The 18,231-nt window shown below is 42.6% G+C and overlaps 1 protein-coding gene across 1 annotated transcript in view; it reads right to left on the reverse strand.

Annotated features, from left to right (window-relative positions):
* The window catches only part of fras1 (Fraser extracellular matrix complex subunit 1), a 601,677-nt gene extending 584,895 nt beyond the window's left edge, over window positions 1-16,782 (reverse strand). The window contains exons 1-2 of the mRNA XM_038791813.1: window positions 15,850-16,782; window positions 684-715 (exon numbers count right to left, since the gene is read on the reverse strand). Of these exons, the coding sequence (XP_038647741.1) occupies window positions 684-715; window positions 15,850-15,922 (105 nt within the window). The 5' untranslated portion in view covers window positions 15,923-16,782. The remainder of the gene's footprint in view (window positions 1-683; window positions 716-15,849) is intronic.
* Between the last annotated feature and the right edge of the window lie 1,449 nt (window positions 16,783-18,231).

Below are 18,231 nucleotides of genomic sequence, written 5' to 3' on the forward strand. Positions count from 1 at the left end.
TCAATCTTAAAGTTGAGTCAGAACTAGGAGTGTTTACTTCAAGTGAACTCCTTAGAGCATTAAATTATGCATCTGAAGCTTTGTATAAAGTGAAACGGTCTTTAATGAGTATGAAAACAGCGGTAGGTGGAGGAGAACTTCAGTTTAAATAAAATTAAAACCTGTTCTGCTTTCCTAATGTTTACACAATGCAGCCAGATTTCAAACCAATTTTACAGCATTAGTCAGCAGTTCATTTCATTTCACACTTCACAGCAATGACAACCTGAACACAATTTGTAATGTCATAGAAAGAAAAGCAGCAGTACATCATGCCTTACAAAAATACATGAAAATATAATTGAAAGTGCAACAGATTAGTGGCACATGATTAATTTTTACTTTGCATGCAAGAGGATGTAGTGTTTCTCATTGCTAACCCGTACTATATCATTGGTCATGTAGTTGTTTTAATTGGACTACTTTATGAATGATATATGGTCCTCTTTATCCTTTTGACCTTTTAGGTTTTTGGAAATGAAATCTAGCATGTCCTGATGGCAGAAACGTGTTTACCACTGGTATGTCAAAAAACCCAAACAGAGTAAGCATAGTATTTCTGTCAGACATAATCAACATGATTGTCACACACAGACACAATAAAACGTAGCTCTATGAAAATAAAAGGTAACGTTTCGACTTACCGCAAAAAGTGACCCCTGGTGGATGCATGCACCTGGAGAAAGAAAACAGGAAGTCAGCTCACTGATAAAGGATTATTTTTTTTTAAATTTAGATTACCCAATTATTTTTTCCAATTAAGGGGCAATTTAGCGTGGCCAATCCACCTACTCTGCACATTTTTGGGTTGTGGGGGCGAAACCCACGCAGACACGGGGAGAATGTGCAAACTCCACACGGACAGTGACCCAGAGCCGGGATCGAACCTGGGACCTCAGCGTCGTGAGGCGGTTGTGCTAACCACTAGGCCACCGTGCTGCCCTAGGATTATTTTAATTATTACCACTGATAAAATAATTCCATTCTAATTTCCCTCCAGCAATACATATGCTATCAATTTTTGTCATCTTTCATTGCTTTTTTCTATTATATGGAAGCATGGTAAGAGACAAGAGACTGAAGGGTACTTACGTCCAAGATGTCTCATTGGGTGAATGCACGGAGTTACATAAACAAATTCAATCCCTGCCGTGTCGTGTTACCTAATCTCAGGCAGAGTTCTCCTTATAGACTGTATTGATTTGTTTATTGTAACGTGTACAGAGGTACAGTATAAAGTATTGTTCGGCATACAGTTCAGACAATTCATTCCATACATGAAAAGAAAATATATAGGCCAAACATAAAATACACAATGCAAATTCAGACACAAGCATCGGGTGAAGCATCCAGGAATGTAGTACTACTCAGTGGAGAAGATGTGTAAAGAGATCAGATTAGTCCATAAGAGGGTTGTTTAGGAATCTGGTAACAGCGGGAAAGAGCTGTTTTTGAATCTGAATCATGTTATGCATGTTCTCAGACTTTTGGATCTCCTGCCCGATGGAAGAAGTTGGAGGAGTGAATAAGACGAGTGGCTTATACTACAATGAGCCTCAAAAACTCGAAGGAAGAGAAAGAACAGGTCAGGCTTCCTAATCGCTATACAGGACCAGGATTTCGTTTTAAGAGAAAAGCAAAGGACCACCCAACGGTTGATTTTTTTAAAAGTAGAAGAAACAGGGTGAGAGAATAGACCAAACATGTAAAAACAGATTGTTAGAGCTTTGAGAAGAATATAAAGAGGAAGAGAGTAGCTACGGTAAACATTGGTCCCTTAGAGGTACAGACTGTAGAAGTAATAATATTGAATGAGGAAATAGCAGAGACTGAACAAATACTTTGTGTCTGTCTTCACAGTAAAGGATCCAAGAAGCTCTGGATAAAAGGATCTATGAGTGAGAAACCCAAGGTAATTAATATCAGCAAAGAAAAAGTATTGGATAAATGCGGCATTTTCAAATTGACGGGCTGTGACTAAATGTTGCAAGGGTTAGCACTAGGGTCACAGCCATTTCCAATCTATGTTAATGGCTTAGATAGAGACAGAGTAATGTATCTAAATTTGATGATATGACAGAGTTAGCTGGGAATGTAAGCGGTGAAGTAATAGACAAGGTAAACAAGTGGAAAATAAGGTGATAAATGGAGTATAAGGTGGGAAAGTGAGGTTACTCACTTCAGAAACAAGAACAGAAAGGCATGAAACCTGTAAATAATTGATGTTTAGAGGGACTTTGCTGAACTCATACAAGGATTATAGAAATTTACTAAAATATTTTTTTTTGTTTTTTTTAATATTTTGAACAAAATAAAAATCAAACCAACAAACCTTGTCCCAACCATTACAACCCCCCCCCCCCCACTAACAGCTAACAGTGATCAGATTCTTAAAGCCATCTCCTTTTTAAAAAAAACAAATTTAGAGTACCCAATTCTTTTTTTTTCAATTAAGGGGCAATTTAGCATGGCCAATCCACCTAATCTGCACATCTTTGGGTTGTGGGGGCGACACTCACGCAGACATGGGAAAAACGTGCAAACTCCACACAGACAGTGACCCGGGACCGAGATCGAAAGCGGGTCCTCAGTGCCGTAGGCAGCAGTGCTAACCATTGCGCCACCATGCTGCCCTTTAAAGCCATCTCCAATAGAACCCATCACTCGTTCCCCTTACCAAAAACTTAACCTTCTCGAGATACAAGAAATCCATTAAATCACCCAGCCATGCTTCGGCACTGGGGTATGCTGCCCGTCTCCAACGCAGCAGGATCCGTTGCCGATCCAGCAATGAAGCAAAAGCCAAAGCGTCCCGCCATCACCCCCATCCTCAGTTCCAGTTGGTCTGACACCTTGAATATCATTACAAATGAGCTGGGCTCCAATTTCACATTTAGAATTGCCGACATGGTGTTAACAAAGGCCCCCAAAAATCCTGCAACTTGAGGCAGGACCAAAACATGTGCGCGTGGTTCACAGGTCCCCTCAAAGACCGCTCACACCTAACTTCAACCCCCTCAAAAAAGCGACTGATTCTGGCCTTTGTATGATACGCTCTGAACACCACGTTTGTATCAAACAACCTCGTGCAGGATGATATAGCATTTACCCAACGGCAGGCGAGACTCACTCCACACCTGCACCTCCCAAATGGGACCCAGCTCCTACTCCCAACTAGCTTCACCTCCTCCACCAATATCTGCTCTTCCCTCATGATCCGTCCATACATCCCGGACGTGCTGCCCTCCTCTGACCCTGCACATGAAACGATTCTCTCCGGCAAAGTAGATGGCGACGCCGCCAGGAATGTCGGGAACTCATGTCGGACCCAATTACATGCCTGCAACTACCGAAACATATCCATCCCACCAAGGCCTACCTTCTCCTTCAGCTCATCCGAATCCTCAAACCGACGCTCCAAAAATACGTTCTTTACCCGCTCCAGCCCCATCTTACCTTTCCACCCCCCAAATGTGGCATCAATTTTCCCCAGCTGAAACAAATGGTCCCCACAGAGAGGGGACAACATCAACATTACTCCCCCAGCTTGAAAAGCTGGTGAAGCTGCCACCATATCTTCAGTGTAGAGATCACCACCAGGTTAAACAAATACTTTTCTGTAGCAATCGGCAGTGTTACATCACCAATGCCTCCAGACATGACCCCTTACATGACCCTCGACTCCATCCGTACCAAGACATGGTCCTGGTCCCCGAACCAACCTAACCCCTTCTCCGCATTGGCTGCCCGGTAGTAAAACAACAGGTTTGGCAGCACACAAAAAATTGTACAGACTGCATTGTTGATTGCTGGGAAGTATGTTTCCCGGGGTGTTTATTTGCTGTAACATGTATTGATACATGTTTGTAATAAAATACATTATTTTTTTTTAAAGGTTTGGCAGCACAAGCCCCCCGCCGCCTGCCTCTCTCTGCAAAACTTTCCTCCGAATCCAAGGTGGCCGCCCTGCACTTATAAACCCGTTACGAACCAGTCCCTGAAAAAACTCTTTTGGCAGAAAGGCTGGAAAGCACTGAAACACGAACCAAAATCTTGGCAGGATATTCACAGAATATAGGAACTTAGTGTGCAAATATAGCAAGTAATTAGGAAAGCAAATGGTTTGTTAGCTTTGTTGCAAGGGATTTTCAGTACAAGAATCAAGAGGTTTTGCAACAATTATACAAGGCTTAGGTGAGACCACACTCAGTGTACTTTGCGCAGTTTTGGTCTCCATATCCAAGGAAGGATATATTTGCCTTGGAGGCAGTACAGTAAAGGTTTATGACATTGCTTCCTTGGATGAGAGGGTTGTCCAATGATGAAACACTGAGTAAATTGGGTCTATACTTTCTGGAGTTAGGAAGAATGAGAATTGATTTCATTGAAACACACAGGATTCTGAAGCATTTTGACAGGGTAGACATGGGCAGGTTTTCTTCCGTGACTGGGGAATTTAGAATCAAGAACAGGGACATCCAGTCTCAGAATACAGGGACAATATTTAGGACTGAGATTAGGAGAAATTTCTTTACTCAAATGGTTGTGAAGCATTGGAACTTTCTACCCCAGAGGGTTGTCGATGCCCCATCATTAAATGTATTTAAGATTGCTCTTCTCTAATGGAATCAAGGGATATGGGGAGCGGACAAGAAAGTTAAGTCAAGGCTGAAGACCTACCATGGTCATATTGAATTGCAGAGCAGGCTTGAGGGCTCACATGGTCTACTCCTGATCCCATTTCTTATGGTCTTACATTTTGTGGGCACCCACACAAATAATGGCAACTTGGGAAAAACTGTGGTGTAATGTAGGTGAAAAAATTGTGCCCCAGCAGAAACCAATGCTTTATGGTGGAAAGGACAAAACTAGCAATAGAAATAGAGGTAGTGAATACAAAGACAAACAGAATATACTGAACTAGCTCTGGGATAGGCAACAATGAGAGTACCACATCCAGTTCTGGACTCCATAATTTAGGAAGGATATGAGGATCACGGAGAGGTGCATCGGAGATTCAGCAAAATTATTCCAGGGTCAAAAGATTTGAGCTAACAAATTTAGGGTTGAGAAGCTCCAGTTGCAGTGAGGGGAAATTTGATAGAGGTGCACAAGATAAAGGTAGGTTTATGTAGGAAAAGAAAAGCTGTTCTCAACAAATGATCAGACAAGATTCAGGGGACTAGATTGAATGTTTTGAGGAAGAGATGTAAGGGGGTGCAAGGAACGACTTTCCTTTTACATCTGTAAAGTGCTGCATATGAGGATGATGAATGTGGAGACAGTGATTTAGGATGAGCATTTGAAGAAAACAAAACTTGCAGGGCTACAGGAGTAGACAAAATGGAGTTGACTGGATTGCTCCACAGAAAGCTGCCATGGACATGGCCACCTTCTGTGCCATTATGCCTTTATGACTCATCTGAACAGCAACATGGAGTCAGATACACCCAAAAGGGCTTCAGGTTTTATCACTGGTCTCCCATGATGTTTCAGGACACCCTATAAATGAGTAGCACACCAACATGCATTGTATAAACTTACAATTTGGATAAGGCCTCCCCCCATGAAACTGCACTTAGCATGAAACATTACTTTTAGGAGAGGTAAACAGGCAGCTGGGACATAGAACTACATTAAAAAAATCACAGAAAAGCCATTTGAGCCCAACTAGTCAGTGCTGGGGTATACTCTCCACACAACTCTCCTCTCATTCCATCCACCTCATCTGAGCTTGAAGCATACCTTTCCATTCCGTTTTCGCTCAAACATTCAAAATGTATCTTAGCTATTTGCTTCAATCACTTCCTGTGGTCGGAATTTCCACATTCTAACCATTCTATAATATTTTCCTAGTGGATGTATTAGTAACTATCCTGTTTTTATGACCCAGAATTTTTGATTCTCCCACAAATTAAATTTTTCACCATATTTATCCCATGCATAATTTTAAACACCTCGATGAGGACTCCTCCAAATCTTTTATTTCCTAAAGGAGTACACCCACACTGTTCAATCGTTCCCAATAGCTGTAATCTCTCAGTTCTGGTACTATCCTTGGAAATCTTTTCTTTGCATTTACTGTTTTTCCCTTCCTGTCATAAGGAAACCACACCTGTGTACAGTAGCTTAAATGCCTGAACAGTGTTCTATCCACTTCTAACACAACTTCATTAAAGGGTGACATGGTGTCACAGTGGTTAGCACTGCTACCTCACAGCGCCAAGGACCCAGATTCGATTCTGGCCCCGGTCACTTACTGTGCGCAGTATGTACATTCTCCCCGTGTCTGCATGGGTCTGACCCCCACAACCCAAAGGTGTGCAGGGTGGGTGGATTGGCCGTGCTAAATTGCCCCTTAATTAGAAAAAATGAATTGAGTACTTTAAAAAAATGTTTAAACTCTGCTATTTTTGAATTCTTTCTCTTGGGGAATAAATCATAGTGCTTTGTTCGCAGTTTTAGTTGCTTTGTTGACCTGCAATGCTGCTTTGAATAATTTATTCACTGGTATACCTAGATTCCTTTGCTGCTTTTACACATTTAGTTTTTATTTGTAAGCTGTGGGTAATGTTTCTCCTTTTCTTACCAAAGTGAATCACTTCACATTTATCTATGCTAATGGTCAAGTGCTGTTGGAGCTATACGCATCCAGGCAAGTGGAGAGTTATTCCATCACACTCCTGGCTTGTGCCCTGTAGATGGAGGACAGGCTTTATGGAGTGAGAAGGTGAGTTGTTTGCTGTAGGTTTCTCGCCTCTGACCTGTTCTTATAGCACAGTATTTATATGACTAATCCAGTTAATTTCTGGTCAATGGCAACCCCTAGAATGTTGATAGTGCGGGATTCAGTGATGGGAAGGTCATCGAATGTCATGGGGCGATAGTTTGATTCTCTCTTATTGGAGATGGTCATTGCCTGGCATGTCTTGGAAGTTGGTGTTTGTCATACGAGAAACACATTTGAGGCTCATTTCTCAATATGTGCCAACACTATTATATTATGAATGAAATGCAAGTCACCATACGCCCAGAGGAACAGAGGCTGCTCTCCCCTTGGAGTTGGCTGGATGGCTGGTTTATGATGCAGAGCAACACCAACAGCAGGGGTTCAATTCCCGTAATAGCTGAGGTTATTCATGAAGGCCCAACTTTCTGAACCTGACCACTCATCGGAGGCGTAGTGACCCTCAAGCTAAATCACCACCAGTCACCTCTCTCTCTCTCTCTCAAAAAGTGGGAGAGCACCCTATGGCCCTCTGGGACTCTGACGACTGTCATTTTCATTTCATTTTCACACAATTATACAATGTGTTTTATTTGCAAAGGAAAAACTGTCGTGTAAGTAACTTGATTCAGGAAAAAATTTACAGAATGCAGACATATATAATTGCTGTCTGAATTCCAAACTTAATGTGAGAGCAGAATGCCCATATATTTATAATATTCCAACCTTACTTCGCATTGATACAATAATTGTGTGGTGCATTGGTATGAAAGGTATTGTGTACTGTCATTAAAGATTAACCACAAAATTCCTTTAAGAAATGTTACTCCGATTTTATCTTGACTTATTCAGAGGTTAAACATTCAGAAGCCTAAATTAAATACATCATTCCAGACATGAACAAAACACCAACTTGTAAGGTTTTTATGTAATCTTCCCACTTTTATACTTACTTCCATTTTTCATGAAGAAATAACAAACATTGGAAATACACTCCTCAGACCGAAAGCCACTGCGCATACAGGAATTCAAGTACCTTGGTTAAAATAGTCTATTATTTTTCAGTAAATCCATTACTTATTGCTGTATACTGCATCTGGATGCTAGTATTCTATAAAGATCATTTTGCACTGCGTAGCATAAGTTGTCAACCTTAATTTAGGATACGATTTTTAAAATCTGGTTGGCATAACTAACAGAAGTTACAAAATGAACAAAATGAGTAGCAGGAAATAATTACTGATGAAAACTTCATCGATGAAAAAGTGAATGGGAATGGTTAAATATGAATGGCAAATTTTGTGAATGAAGGAGTAGGAGGCTCACCATATAAATTGTTCCCATATTATATATTCAAACTCAGTTATTTACAGTACAAGGTGATTATAGTTTTTAAATATATTTAGAGTACCCAATTCTTTTTTTTTCCCCCCAATTAAGGGGTACGTTAGTCTGCCCAAATCACCTACCCTGCGCATCTTGTGGTTTTGGGGGTGACACATAAATGGGATATGGGTGTCGCTGGTTAGGAAGAGAGTTACTTGCCCTAGGATTCCTATCCTTTGACCTTAGCCACAGTATTAATATGGCAAGTCCAGTTTAGTTTCTGATCAATGGTAAACCCCTCAGATGTTGATGATGGGGGATTCAGCCATGGTAATGCCATTGAATGTCATGGGGCAGTGGTGAGATCCTCTCTTGTAGATGGCCATTGCCTGGCACTTGTGTGGCGCGAATGTTACTTGCCACTTGTCAGCTCAAGCCTGGATATTGTCCAGGTCTTGCTGCATTTAGACATGAGCTACTTAAATATCTGAGCAGTAGTGAATGGTGCTGAACATTCGCAAACATCCTCCACTTCTGACCTTATGATGAAAGGGCAGACGTTCATGAAGCAGCTGAACATGGTTGGGCCGAGGACACTTCCCTGAGGAACTCCTGCAGTGATGTCCTGGAGCTGAGAGAATTGACCTGCTGTGATGTCCTGGAGCTGAGATGATTCACCTCCAACACCACATCCATCTTCCTTTTTGCGAGGTATAAATCCAACCAGAGGAGAGTTTTCTCCCCGATTCCCACTGACTCCAGTTTAGCTGGGGCTCCTTGAAGCCATACTAGGTCAAATGCTGCCTTGATGTCAAGATAGCCTCCCTGCTCCTATAATCCATGCCAAGACTGATATAGGCAAGTGTCCCGTAAGCCTTCTTAACTAGCCTATTAAACTCTCACGCCACCTTCCTGGGGTGGACCTGCACTCCAAGATCCCTCTGTTCCTCTGAGCATCCTGGTGCCCTGCCACTCAGTGAGTACTCCCTTGTCTTGTTGCTCCTCCCAAAGTCTATCACCTCAGACTTTTCAGGGTTGAATTCCATCTGCCACTGATTTTCCCCTATGACCAACCTATCTATATCTTCTTGGTACCGAAGACCTTCTTCCTCATTATTAACTACCCTGGCAATCTTCATGTAATGATGTGGAGATGCTGGCATTGGACTGGGGTGAGCACAGTAAGAAGTCTTACAACACCAGCTTTAAGTCCAACAGGTTTGTTTGGAATCACAGTCACACAAACAGGTTTTTACAACCATCTCTGTCTCCTACCACTAAGCCAGTTTTGGATCTAACGTGCCACATCACTCTGGATCCCACGTGCTTTATCTTCTTTATCAGTCTCCCATGTGGGAACTTGTCAAAATCTTTGGTGAAATCCATATTAACTACATTAACTGCATTACCCTAATCACCTCCTTGAAATATTCAATCAAATTTGTTAAGCATGATCTCTCTCTGACAAAGCCATGTTGTCTATCCCGGATCAAACCTTGCCTCTCCAAGTGGAGATGAATTCTCTCATTCAGAATTGTTAGGCGATATGGTGTGGTGTGGAGAGAAGAGAGATAACAGCTGCTGCAAGCTGCATTTTGGGCAGGGATTGTGCAGTCCACAGCAGCTCCCTTTACATTATTTTTCCCCATCTCTCCACATTGTACCTCCTACCCATTCACCTTCTTCTCCACTACCTTTCTCCCAAGCAGTACAACGCCACTTCCTCTCTGATCAATCCGCCAAGCCCGCTAGCTTCCCATTCACCTTGCTTCACTGTCACTCACTTCAACCTTGATCCTCCACTCGCCCCCACACCATTCCTAATTCTTTCCTTCAAAATCAAGTGGCTGCCTCTCATTCAACCTTCCTATATTTCCCTCAAAGAGGCATTGTTTGCCTTCACAATTGAACAATTCTTCTTTAATGGAGTTGAATTTAATTCTGTAATTAGGGAAACTGCCTGTCTTTACAGTGTCTGCCTATTTTTCTTTTTTTCCGTGGTCTCATAGGTTTCCAAAATTATAATCTTTGCCTCACCGGAATGAGCTATTAACATTATCCTTTTCTAACTGACAGCTGGAAATAATTAGCTGTCTTCAAAATTCAATGGTATTTATTTGCAACTAAAAGTGGTATGATATGAAGAAGACTATTTTTCCCCATTGGGCCTCCCTCTCACATTCACTTCTCTTATTTTCTGAAGTTACTAGAACATAGAATCAGAAAATTAACAGAGCAGAGTGACATAGTGGTTATCTCTGGACTAGTAATCCAGAGACCCAGAGTCATGCTCGGGGGACCTGGGTTCAAATCCCGCCATGGCAGATGGTGAAATTTGAATTCAATAAAAATCTGGAAATAAAAGTCTAAAGGAAAGGTGACCATGAAACCATTGTTGATTGTCGTAAAAACCCATATGGTTCGCAAATGTCCTTTAGGTAAAGAAATCTGTCGTCCTGACCTAGTCTGGCCTGCACGTGACTCTAGACCCATAGCAATGTGGTTGACTCTTAAATGCTCTCAGGAATGGGCAATAAATGTTGGCTCAGACAGCAGCACCCACACCCCATGAATGAATAAATTTTAAAAATGATCTTGTTCTTGTGGGCAGCACGGTATCACAGTGGTTAGTCATGTTGCTTCACAGCTCCGGGGTCACAGGTTCAATTCCCGGCTTGGGTCACCATCTGTGACAAATCTGCATGTTCTCCCTGTGTCTGCATGGGTTTCCTCTGGGTGCTCCGGTTTCCTCCCACAAGTCTCGAAAGATATGGGGCGCGATTCTCCGCAAATACGGAGAGTTGTGAAGGCTGCCGTGAAACTGGTCGTGTTTCACGGCAGCCTCCGCGCCCCCTCCCAGGACCCGATTCTGCTCCCCGGTCGGAGCTAGCAACGGGGCCCCGTGAACCTCGGCATCGCAGGCTTAGCGAACTTCGCTAAGCCCGCGCGCCAAGGTTAACAGCGGCTGACGCAAACAATGTCAGCCGTGCATGCACGGATTGGACGGCACCAATCCGCGCATGCGCGGATGACGTCATCACGCATATGCTTGAAACCCGCGCATGCACGGGCCGGTATGCCCCTCAGCCGCCCCGCGGACTGATCCAGCGGGCCGGCGGAGGAACAAAGAGTGCGCAGGGTTCGGACCCGCTGCCCGCGATCGGTGCCCACCGATCGCGGGCCCATGCCACCCTTGGCACGGCCGTAGTGCGGCCGTGCCAATCGGTGGCATGGTTCCCCAGAACAGCACTTTGCGGCCGTTCTCACGAACTGTGATAGCAGGTGTGTTGGAGTTCGTGAAAACGGCCGTAAAGGCCTGGGAAATCGGCCCATCGGCTAGGGGAGAATCGCTGCTTGCCGTAAAAAAAACGGCGAGCAGCGATTCGTGTCGTGGGGCGGCCGTGGGGGGGGGGGGAGAGAGAGAATAGCGGGAGGTCGGGAAAAATGTCGGGAAGGCCCTCCCGCTATTCTCCGACCCGTCGTGGGGGCGGAGAATCGCGCCGATGCTGTTTGGTAATTGGACATTCTGAATTCTCCCTCTGGGTACCCGAACAGGCGCCGAAACGTGCCAATTTCACAGTAACCTCATTTCACAGGGGCTTTTCACAGTAACTTCATTGCAATGTTAATGTAAGCCTACTTGTGACAATAAAGATTATTATTATTACAGAAGGAGGCCATTTGGCCCATCGAGTCTGCACCAGCTCTTGGAAAGAGCACTCTACTTCCTACCCTATTCCCGTAACCCAACCTAGCCTTTTGGACACTAAGCGGCAATATAGCAAGGCCAATCCACCGAATCTCCACATCCTTGGACTTTGGGAGGAAATCGGAGCACCTGGAGGAAACCCATGCAGACACGGGGAGAACGTGCAAACTCCACACATACAGTCACCTGAGGCTGGTCTCTGGTCCTGGATCTGTGAGGAAGCAGTGCTAACCAATGTGCTCCCGTACAACAGGTGAACTGTCAGAATGTCAGAATTAGGGGCAGCACGGTAGCATGGTGGTTAGCATAAATGCTTCGCAGCTCCAGGGTCCCAGGTTCGATTCCTGGCCGGGTCACTGTCTGTGCGGAGTCTGCACGTCCTCCCCGTGGGTGCGTGGGTTTCCTCCGGGTGCTCCGGTTTCCTCCCACAGTCCAAAGATGTGCGGGTTAGGTGGATTGGCCATGCTAAATTGCCCGTAGTGTCCTAAAAAGTAAGGTAATGGGGAGGTTGTTTGGTTATGGGTATAGGGTGGATACGTGGGTTTGAATAGGGTGATCATTGCTCGGCACAACATCGAGGGCCAAAGGGCCTGTTCTGTGCTGTACTGTTCTATCTATGTCTCACATTTGCGTGTACACACACACACAACAAATGATTAATTTTTTTAGAAGGCTAATGGAATGTTGGCTTTCATTTCAAAGGGAATTTAACTGAAAAGTGAGGAAGTAATACTTCAGTTGTACATAGTGTTGGACAGGCCAAATCCAGAGCATTGTATTCAGTTTTGGGTGATGAACCTTGGGAAATATATATTGACCTTAGAAAGGATACAGTACTAATTCACCAGAATATTAGAGTTTAAATAATTTAGTTATGAGGACAGGTTGCATAAATTTGGCTTGCATTCCCTTGAGCTTAAATGGTGATCTCATGGAGGTATTTGAAATAATTATGGATTCAATATGATAGAAATAAACCATTTCCTCTGGTGGTGATTCCAGAACAAGAGGGCATTATCCTACAATTTGAGCTACATCATTTAGAATTTAATGCAGGAAACACTTTTTCACACAAAGGATACCTGAAATGTGGAACAAATGTTGGACTGGATTCAAATTTTCAAGACTGACAGTAATAGATTTTTGTTAGGTAACCATATAAACAGGTATGGAGATATTGAGATATTGAATGGTGGAACAGGATCAAGGAGCTTAAGAGCCTACTCATGTTCCTATATTTTATTTTTATGTCTTCTAAATATTACTTCTGCAAATTATTTCAAATTTGTTTTCTAGCTTTTCTTCAAATAAACCCAGATGGTTCAATTCAAATTCAGCTCAAGAAAATGCCGTTATGGTCACTTAATTCAAAAAGTACAGCTTCTCCAAATTAATGGGCCATCTTGACTTATGATAAGATGACTACTAGCTGATCATCTAATATTTCAGATTTTAGTCTCAGCAAAAACTCTTGCAACACTCTCTATAAAATCATGGTTGCCTGTGCAACATGCTGTTCCAACGGCCCACTGGTCTGACAACCTGTATTCACAATCTCTGTTTTAACTCCCTTATTCATAGGCATAAATGAGATCAAGGACTTTCCGATATAAATTATTTCAAATTTGTTTTCTAGCTTTTCTTCAAATAAACCCAGATGGTTCAATTCAAATTCAGCTCAAAAAAATGCAGTTATGGTCACTTAATTCAAAAAGTACAGCTTATCTTTATATAATGCAATAGAAAGTGTGTGGTATTTTTCAGCTTCTCACATAAGATGTTGTTCATTATTTACAGTCTATTAAGAAACATGCAATTTAGCTCATCAAAATCTTAAGTACCTATTCCACCTGTATTTTTTTTAACTGGTCTGAAGGCACCATGCTTTTATTTTGAAACGGTAAAAGTAACTATTTTTCCAAATTTTTTCTGTAGAAAAATTGTCAAGATTCTAAAACAGGAGTGTGTGTGTGTGTATGCATGTTCACACATGTGCATCTGCATGTTAGAATTGGGCTCAGATGTGATGGTCCTCCTGGTACAAAAATCTCACATCTCAACTATTTATGGACACATCAATGGACACATCAGTAATATACAGGACTGTGGCATTTTCTCTCAGAAGAGGATGGAAGTTCATTGCAAATTTAAAAAGACAATTCAATTTGGGTTTTTTTCCCTCCTCAGGCATCAATATCTGACTCAGTGTCTCAGAATCACTGAAGTTGTTTTCGTCTCTGTTAATTCCAACATCATCAAATATAATGTTGTAAAATGCTATGGGAAAGCAAAATGCTGTGTTCAGGCCGTTTTTTTTGGTTATTTGTTATTTACGGCACAGAAGGAGGCCATTCGGCCCATCGTGTCTGCGCCTCAGGGCTGAGTCTCCTGTTGAAGTAAAATTAAACTATTTTTAAAGTCTCGAACTAACGCACAATCTTCACCATTACTCGGGTAGAGGGTCACTGGAAATTGTCAACTTTCTCTGGAGTTTGTTTAAGCCTAACATAGTAACTACTTCCACTCATGTGTTTTCAAAATAAAACTACCAAATAAATGAAACTGGCGTGTTACAGACTTTGTGCGTGTTATGTATTGGGAAGGGGTTGGGGAAAGAAGTCAAAACATTCCTTGAGATACAGTTTTCGTAACAATGTATCTATCAAGTGCTGAATCAACACATCCGGATTAATTTTCCAAACAAAACAGGCAGACAATTAATAGTACTGAAAAATGTCGACTCCACCACATCTGATCAAGAAAGTTTCCAGTTAAGCCCTTAAAATATTTTCCTCTTTTGTCTTATCAGCATTACCTATCATTTAACTTCTTCAAAATATTGTTCATTTATTTGAGTCCGAACATATGAATGGTCCCTGACGGTGTGATTTACTGGATTTACAAATGTGGTGCTGCAGATAGTCGTATGCATCACTCCAACATCGAGCACCACTCTCATGAAACCGGGATAACTTTTCCACGTAGGGGCGACAAACCAAATGATTCTAGAAACATCTGCAGAACACCTACCCTATTTCAAAAAATAGAAATTGATGAATAAACACGTGTTGCTCTTAAAGGTGCGTTCAGATCAGCCTTCTGAAATCAGGTTGTGCAAAGCACGATAAGTTATTTGTTCGGCGATATCCCAATATTGTTTATTTGCCCGTTGTAAATTATTTCAAAGTAGTATCTCCCACGTTATTCATCTGCTAACCATTTTGAAATAAACCGTGTATGGACATCCTCGTTTAATTGTGGGCCCCACCAGTTAATGTCAGGTGCTGTGCGCTGGAATAATGTTTTAGTAAAGTGCAAAATTGAGTATGCACTTAAATATTCCAAATCCCGGAGATATAATGTAAACCTGTGTGTGTATGTGTGCGTGTGCAGCCGGGAGAAATGTTGCCCTTTTAAGATGGGTTCAAAGACAACGGCCGATTTATGAATGAGGTGCAATGGCAAAGGACTCAATTCCACAATTCGATCGCTGGGTCGGTTCGGGAGGGGACAGAAGCAGCAAATCAAAAAATAAACACAGGAAGGATCGGTGCTACTTCACTGACAATGTTGCCTGTAAGACCATGCTGCATTGCCTCTGAAACTTAGCCGATCGCAGTCTTGCCTCTGATAAATGAATGGGAGTAATTTGTAGTGACTTTCGCTTCCGAACAGTAAACGCTGCTGGAACATGTCTGCAGATCATTCGTGATTCACCCAAAGAAGGCGCAACAGAATTTCTTATAAATTGCAATTTCCCCAAATTGTAACAACTCGTGAAACGAGGTTACAGTATTTGCCCGCCTCAGAGAATAAATAAGATTCTCAATGTATTCATTTCAGTCGCAGCTTTGGGGAAACTCTGAACTCCCTTTTCATTTTTATTCCTTAGGCAGGCTACTAAAATTAACATCATACCAAAGAATTGAATACTTCACTCAACGCGTGGCAAGAATGCAATTTATCGTGAAACTAATGATTTGATCCAAAGATTGGTGGAAAGGAAACCACTGAAGTACAATACTCAATAAATATTACATGTACCAACCTTCGCTCTGCTGCGGCAAGGTTACAAAGCCGATCAACACAGCAGCAACAACCAAAAGGCTCAAGTCATTCATGACGGTGATTCGGTTTGAATAAAACGTCTCGAAGATTTATTTTCGTTTCAGACGATCGCCGGCAGACAAGCACTCGCAAAAGACATCTCCCAGATCCTTGAAGCGAATGAAGTTAATGCATGGGGGGGGGGGGGGGGGCGGGGGTATAAATAAATCAATGACTTTTCTCTGAGAGCACTTGCAAATTGTGCCTGAGCCAAATGTTTTCATGTGTCTGCGGGCACTGCTTCCAGTTTCCAGCACGCTGATCCTGTTGGGGGTGGACTGAACTGCAGTTAAGAACAGTGGTGAGTTTGGGGAGCAGGGAGAATCGGCGCTGGATGACTCCCTGTGTCTACTGGCTTCAAGCGGTCTCTGCTGCACCAGCTCAGCTTTACCTTTTCTGCTCAGTGAACTTCACTTTGACCACCAGGACCACCCAAAATTTGAGGGGGAAAAAACTCCACGCAAAATATGTCAGCGCCGAACACATTTGCCCCTGAAAAGTCACCCGAGCAGAAATTTCTCTGCGACGTATTTCTCAGAGGAACCCGATGAATTTAAAACTTTTTTTGTTGAACATTTCCCTCAGCAGCAGCTGGTGCCTGGGTTATAAACTGGCGGCAGGACTCTCTGCACGAGTTGGGGGCGGGAATATTGTGTTTGACTTGAATGCAGCAAATCCGGTCCTTCAAAGCCGCCTGGAGCTGCTGGAGAAGAGTGATGAGACCGAGCAAAGATGAGGGGAAATGGGGGGGAAGTGAGTGAAGAAAATCTTCGGGCCTGGGAAGAAGTTGGGCGGTAGGAGACGTGCTGGAGTTGTGCCAAAACTCGCAGTTGCTACTAGGTAACTGGGATACATTTGGGCAGAGGCCGGGATTCCAGCGAGTCACGTGGATGTAACTCGATCCTCCGCTTCTTCCCCCCCCCCCCCGCTCCGGCTTTCGGGGCCGCTCTCTCTCTCTCTCTCTTAAAAACAGGAGCAAAAAGTTTATCTAAGTCCCAACTGTTCCAAACATTGCACTGAAGCAGCTGCAGTAATCCAGCGAAACGGACCCCGTCTCCTCAGATGAATCGGAGCGCAGTGATGTGTGAGAAATCTCAGTTTTATCGGATGCACCAATGTTTTATTCACCGCAAAACACTGATTTTTCCTGTCAAGACTCTAACGGAGGCAGCTTATTTTTTCCAATAAATTAACAGAAAAGAAGACGACTGCGTACCCCGTCTTCAGTCCTTTTTTTTCTAAAAGATGCTGCGTTTTTCCCATTTGAGGCGGCGTTTTTAAAAATTTACTGTAATTATTATTTCTTGTGACAACAGATGGCGCCCTCGTGTGTAACAAACTGTTCGCACGCTTGGCTGTGATTCGAGTGTAGCCATAGCGTGGGGGAAATGCTTTCCTTGCGTTTAACACCAGTAAACACTTGGTATTCGTTTGCAAACACAAGCTTTCATTCCAGCACGTTAGCTACAAAATAATCGTCTCATTACAGACATTAAGTGCTGACGGCACAGTGGACACAATGTGGCTAATCGTCAGGTGTGATTCCAGTCAGCCGAGGTTGAATTGAGGTCAGCACAGCAAATGCATTGATTTTTGGGATCCAATGTAGTTGAGCATTATCTAACATCTACTCCGAATTTCAAAGTTTACCAGATAACAATCAGACGCTTGATTCCTTGGTCAATTTTCTCTACCATAGTCCAGGGATTCTGAGATCAAGAGATAGTAGCGCAATTGTGATAAACTAACTTAACAATGACTTGGGGTCATAATCGGGACTTTGTGCCACGGCATACATTTATCCACTGCAAAATTGGGAAATTATTTATTTGCTCAATACCTGTTGTCCAGTTCATAATTGCTTCCTTAAATAACTTCATTGAAGCCTACTCGTGACAATAAGCGATTTTCATTTCATTTCATTTCAAATCATCCCCAATTCATATAAATAGAAACTGATTTCTTTAAAATAAGTCAGATTTTCGTGACCTGCGGCGTTTTGCTTTTTTTTACATTTTTAGTCAACTTTTCACACAATAAGGTGTGGAATTATATACTTTCTAGTTTTGGCATCCAGTGTACAAGTGGTTCACTCCCAGGTCAAAAATAACAGCCTACAGCATGCAAGTGACAAAGATGGTGAGAATGAAATCCTCAAAGTTTGAGCCAATTTGTAAATAAAACAGTTTCTTTTAACCATTGTAGAAACTGACATATTTATTTAATATATTTACCATAACTTTGTCCACCGCAGCTAGATTTCTCCTATCCTCATCTTAATTCCTAGAATCCCTACAGTGCAGAGGGAGGCCATTCGGCTCAT

This window comes from Scyliorhinus canicula, chromosome 3 (assembly GCF_902713615.1).
Source record: "Scyliorhinus canicula chromosome 3, sScyCan1.1, whole genome shotgun sequence".
Taxonomy (NCBI): domain Eukaryota; kingdom Metazoa; phylum Chordata; class Chondrichthyes; order Carcharhiniformes; family Scyliorhinidae; genus Scyliorhinus; species Scyliorhinus canicula.